The sequence below is a fragment of the Argentina anserina genome, chromosome 3 (assembly GCF_933775445.1).
Source record: "Argentina anserina chromosome 3, drPotAnse1.1, whole genome shotgun sequence".
Classification (NCBI taxonomy): Eukaryota; Viridiplantae; Streptophyta; class Magnoliopsida; order Rosales; family Rosaceae; genus Argentina; species Argentina anserina.
This window is the reverse complement of record NC_065874.1, coordinates 23,365,530-23,371,345: the sequence shown is the minus strand read 5'-3', so window position 1 is coordinate 23,371,345 and position 5,816 is coordinate 23,365,530. Positions and strand designations below refer to the sequence as shown.

Genomic DNA, 5,816 nt, shown 5'->3' with positions numbered 1-5,816 from the left:
CAAAGGTAGGCCAAGACTTCTAAGGGAATTGAGCTCCTTCACTCAACACACTCAGAGCAAGGGATGATGAAAGATAGAATTCAGATTTAGGTTTTCTTGGAGGTGAGTATGTGTTTGGACAGAGTTTTGGCTAGTACTTGGTGCAAGGATTCATGATGATCTCTCTCTATGTCGAGCCTCTCTATATATAGGAAACAGCCTTCATGTCGTCCCAATAAGAAGAAAGAATCAGATTTGGATGTTGATATTTTCTTTGATATGGACTTTGATTCTTGAACTCCAAATCCAACTTAATGTAAGAAACCAAATCCAAATGGGAGACAACCAAGGGCTGCACAACAACTCTCCATCTTGAGCTAGGAAATGCTAGGCCGGCCCTCTTCTCTCCTTATCCAACTCGGACACGATCTCTTTGTCCAACTAGGAAAGCATCACGGCTTCTCTACTCATTGTCCATGTAGGATTTTTCTTTCCTGAAAAGAAAACGACAAATAAGAAATATGAAAGAATGAGAATAGGAAAGTAGAATCCTAGCCGAGTAAAGAATCATAGTTCAATAAGGATTTCTAGCACTTAGCACAATTTCATCATCAAAATTCATCTATTCGAAATAAGCTCTACCTAAACATACAAATTACAAATATGAATCTAAAACAACTAAATAAGAAGTAACAAATAACAAGAATATGACATAATCATATTAAGAACGTCACACTTTGTGCGTCTATCAGTTTGCTAACTTGGAATGGAACTCTTTAGAAATGGAATGGAATTGTATGTGGAGATTTCAATTACATGGAGTTGTTTACTTACAACAGAGTCAGATCAGATCTAGAATGAATTACGATTGATGTTAATTGTTTATCTATTGTAAGGAATCAGAACTAAAACAATCAGATTAGACAAAAATTGTTACTAACTTTGAGTCTCGTGAAATGTTCATATTATTTGCTTGAGTCTTCACAATAGCATATATATAAAGTTGGGCAATTATGAGATTTTAAAATTAAATGAGAATAGTTTTGGTAAGAAAAATTGATACCCAAGCTTTAATATCAATACCCACATCCACCTTTATCAAGTTAGGGGTTTGTTAAGAATCAATTCATAATTAAGAGGTGGGACCCACATTAATTCTAATAATAGAATTCACTCGTCCAGTAATCAATTCTTCCATTTTCAATTCCATTCTAGATTAGTGAACGTATCATAAGAAGCTGTGGTAGATTTAGTCGACTGGGGCTCTTGATCTTCGTTACAAAGATCTTGGCAACAGAATTTAACCAAATTCAGTGTAGATTCAGCTATTTAACTGCTACAGAAGAAAATAAAAAAAAATACGTCTTACAAAAGTCTTGACTACAATGTCCAGTTTCCACTCATTTAGTAGAGTACAAAGATCCGACTTTCAAAGTAAAATCGTCTCCCTTCAATAAAAGTAAAATCCTCATGCAGTGCATCCTTTCCACTCTTTACCAATTTTCAGATATCAAAGATGTGCTCAACAAAATCTTTCTCATTGATATGCCTACAATATGCTACAAAGCCTCCATGGGCATACGTACAGCAAAGACATTTAGAGGCCAAGTTTTGAGAGGAGTTCACGCCATCTTGGAGTTTCTTCATCAAAGATGTAAGTCAAAGGGGAATATAGAACCCCACTGCCTCCAATCTGCACAAACCCCAGCACCGGACAAAAAAAAAATCCCCTCATCAGACAGAAAACCAGATGCAAGACATGCCCAATTTGAACATGCATCTATAAGCTATGCAGATAAACAATTTTTGAAGTTTCAAAAACAATTTGAAGTTTTGTTCAAAGGGAAAGGCATCAATACAAAATTGGTCCAAATATGCTGGAAATGTTAAGACCAATGGATGATTGAAAACTATTGACCAGTTCAGACCAATTTTTACATATAATGCCAAAAATTTGGACATGCTTATATATGTATCCGTCATGTCTGCTAAGTAAACATTCAGTCTCCACTGGAACCCATGGAAGAACAGATTGATATTCTAATTGGTTACATTCAGTTGTCCTAGAAAGCAATCTAGAGAGGCTCTAACCAACTTTTAAAAATAATAATAATAATAATTCACATTTCCTATGATATTTTCATTTTTTAAGATGAAACTAAACCTTGCAAAAAAGAAAGTCAAGTTGAACACTGAAAAAAAAGTTTGAGAAGTGAAGCCAAATCAGCTTCATGACATTGAATATAACTATAAAATAGATCATGGCTCACCGCTCTCAGTTGTTGTACAGACTTGTAGAGAGCCTTTTTTGGTACACATATGACGATCGCATAGTAATCTGCTGTTATTTGCCCATCACGTTTGCAATAAACTGAACTTACAGTGGGTCCCTGCGTGAGCAACCATGTACATTGTTGAAAAAGGATCAGTATGTGACCAAGAAAAGACAAGTTACTGTTGTCAAACTGCAACTATGACCTATTCATTTGAAAGGACCTACATCTTATATTTTTTCTTTTCAAGGAACTACAACTTGAAATTAAGGTTAAATAGTAAAGTTAGATAAAATTTTAACCGCACCTGCAAACCAGCTAATGATGGCTGGCTCAAGACTCGCTCAGCCACTTCTTGTGCACTATTTCCCCTCATATTTGCAACCACCTGCAATTAATGAATGAGAAAGCAACAAACACCCGACAGTACAAACATATAGACTTTTAAATGATGAAATAAACACCCGACAGTACAAACATATAGACTTTTGATGATGAAATACACACCGTGTACTGACCCTCTGCCTTCAGATGTGCCTCCAATCTTTCGAGAATCTCATGTGTAGTCTCAAGGGCACTTTTCATTTTGAGCAAGGATCTCTTGCTTGCAACAAGAACTGCCTATATAATATTTGATTCCCATGTAAGACAGTATTGGAAAAGAAAGCAGGATGTCAAACCAGGTCCTTCTAGTTAGCATCCTAAGAAATAGAAATATGTATGAGCCATCACAAGCTTACTTGACTTCGCAACACAACTCCTCCCTCGATCTCCTTCAAATTGTTTTCTTTCAGTGTTATCCCACTACTCACAAGGTCCAAAATTGCATCAGCTATCCCCATCTGCAAATCGGTGAAACATAAAGTACTTGATCATCTTTGACTTTGACTTTCAACAATCATAGTTTACCCCCAGCATCAGATATGATGGCCAACAGCACAAATAATCATTATCCAAAAAGTGGAACATCATTGTCATTATCAACTAGCTAACTGCACATTGTAGTAGTGCCTCCTAACCTTCTGAACTAGTCCAACTTCAAACGAGAAGATTATGTCGATACCTTAATTTTTTTTTTTAAACAAAATAGCCCACAAAAAGAATACTAGACATTGTAAAAAACTGGAAGCCTATTTTTTTTCTCTCCAAAAGGACTATTAAGATAGTATCAGTTAGAAGAAGCGCCACTACAATGACTGGAACTAATATCCCTGCTGAGCAATATGCATCATCTTAACTGAACAATACAACCACATAGAAGAAGAAAATGATGCTTAAGGCATCAAATCCCAACAATACTGTATTCTTACCGCAGGAGCTGCCTCAAGTGCACCATCAGCTGTTGAAAAACTCACATGCTGCAGTCCATTTTCTTTCACAAATTTAGGACCCAACTGCAATGAAAGAAAAGTATTGATTAAAATGGAAATAAAATCTGTACTGACAGAATTTACATATAAAAGCAACAGATTTATAACAATATAATCTCCAACACATTTTCTTACATAGGTGAAGCCAGTGGCAACTCGCAGAGGTTTCTCTCTAGTCCATTGCGGCATTTGTGCAAGCTCTGATAGTGAATTAATGTTCTCAAAAATCCCATATTTTGGTATCTGAAAAACAAAGCATGTGAGATATATAGAGTTGGTATCTTTATATTACTGCTAATATAAAGATAATTAAAAGAAAACTCACTGCAAGGGATAAGTGGCACTCCCCAAACCCAAGAGCATCATGAATAATGATAAGATCTTCACTCCCCTGAAAGAATATTTAGATGAGTTGGTTGACATGAAATCCAACTAAGAAGCATTATATGTCGGATCAATTTTTTAAAAATATATTGAAGAACAAACAGAAGGTTAGCTAAAAGTTAAAATAAACGGACAGCAGGACTTCATGTTGTTTTTTTATAAGACATGCAGAATGAAAGAACTCCAATACACAAAGGGAGGTTCCAGTAACCACATTAAACAGTTATGTACTTCATCAGAGTAATCTGGAACAAACATTGGTAACAGCAATCGAAAAAACAGACAGCAAAATTGCAAGTCATTATTCTACTTAAACAAAATTGAGAATCAAGCATGATTGCACTCTTCTTTTGTAAGAAATAGTTCAAGCAAAACAAATGGCACAAAAATTGATCCATACTTTCTTTTCCAAGCAATTATAGGTCCAATAAATGGAGGTGTTATTATATCAGAATCGAAAAACTATGTAGCTCATAACTTTGGTGTCACTTTTTTACCTCTCTCCGGTTCAGAGTAAAACTTAACTACATACATAGTTACACACCCTAGAACCACAAGACCACCTTGTTCATATAAATCATCCACATTTTCCCTTCTAAGCAATGATAGGTTTGAAGTTGGCAAAACGAGGATTTAACTACATTAGAGTTAAACTGAAAGACGACTAGAATCACAAACACAATCCTGCAAAATGAACATGGCGAAGGAGACCTTTGGTGCCAATTGTATAGCCTTCTCGGGTTTAAAGAAAAAGGTATAAACCACCAAGTCCATATATGCAAGACCAAACGACAACTTAAATCACTATAACTACTGTTTTCAACACCCTAGACAACATTCGGGACACCGCATATTAATTACATACCTTTCATTTGTTTCTCAAACTCTTCACTAAAGTGAATCCAGAACTGACACTAGTGAGAGTATATGATTAATACCTGTGCATATTCAGTGACAGTGTCCAAACCAGCAATGCCGAGGTCCAAATCCCCAGAGAGCAGCTTCCTCACAATGTCCTTGGGCCTTTGAAACCACACTTCCAAGTTCGACAGCTGCATCAATTCCAACACAATGTGAAATCCAACTGCAACATGCAAAAACAGAGAAGATAAAAGATGATACGGAGTGTGAAAATGACCTCAGGGATTTTGGCAACGTATTGTCGAGGGTTGACATGCTTGACGGACAATTGGCAGTCCTTGAGGAGATCCAGGGTGTCCGCCGCCATCCGGCCTTTGCTCGGCAGCCCCAGCCGAATCTCTCTCCTCTCCTCCGCCGCCGCCGAAGTCGCGGAACAGAGGATTCTGAAAGACGGCGACGGAGAGGAGGGTGGGAGCGAGTGGGTGAGGAACAAGGGGCACCTGGGTGGGTTCGCCGCCGCCAACATTGTTCTTGTTTTTTGAGAGACTGAGAGGTCGGCGGCTGTGAGTGAAGGAAGTGAACAACGTAACTGCAACTCTTTTGTCTTTTAAGAACAAAAGAAAGGACAACAGTGAGAGAAGGGGGGGGGGGAGTAGGGCTATAGCCAATCATAACCTAGAAGAGAGCATATACTTGGATTTCCAATATACTCTCCAATGATGTGCATGAGAATTATACATAAACATTAAAAGATTTAGAAAGTTGACCCTTCATCGATTTATCTAGGGCCGGAACACTTTTATGTAGTAATTCATCGATATGTAATGCTTTATATTTTGCTCTTGCAAACTTTACGATAACAAGACTACGGTATAATTAAAAATGATAGTGTAGAGTTGTCTGCATTTCATGATATCATTGAGTAGCAAGGAAATCCTACAAATACCAA

At 37.1% G+C, this 5,816-nt stretch overlaps 1 protein-coding gene across 1 annotated transcript; it reads right to left on the bottom strand.

Annotated features, from left to right (window-relative positions):
• Positions 1-1,217: 1,217 nt before the first annotated feature.
• LOC126787857 (ATP phosphoribosyltransferase 1, chloroplastic-like) lies at positions 1,218-5,447 on the bottom strand. The gene is made up of 10 exons (XM_050513769.1): positions 5,145-5,447; positions 4,945-5,058; positions 3,948-4,013; positions 3,758-3,865; positions 3,563-3,646; positions 2,993-3,094; positions 2,760-2,873; positions 2,560-2,640; positions 2,250-2,369; positions 1,218-1,672 (listed from the first exon to the last, which is right to left on the bottom strand). The coding sequence occupies exons 1-10, from the start codon at positions 5,391-5,393 to the stop codon at positions 1,577-1,579; spliced, it is 1,134 nt and encodes a 377-aa protein (XP_050369726.1). The 5' UTR covers positions 5,394-5,447; the 3' UTR covers positions 1,218-1,576.
• Positions 5,448-5,816: the final 369 nt, after the last annotated feature.

Coding starts and splice junctions, on each gene's coding strand:
- LOC126787857 (XM_050513769.1), bottom strand. CDS start 5,393: ATGTTGGCGGCGGCGAACCCACCCAGGTGCCCCTTGTTCCTCACCCAC. Junction 5,059..5,144: donor ACGTTGCCAAAATCCCTGAG/GTCATTTTCACA, acceptor GAATTGATGCAG/CTGTCGAACTTGGAAGTGTG. Junction 3,866..3,947: donor AGTGCCACTTATCCCTTGCA/GTGAGTTTTCTT, acceptor TTTGTTTTTCAG/ATACCAAAATATGGGATTTT.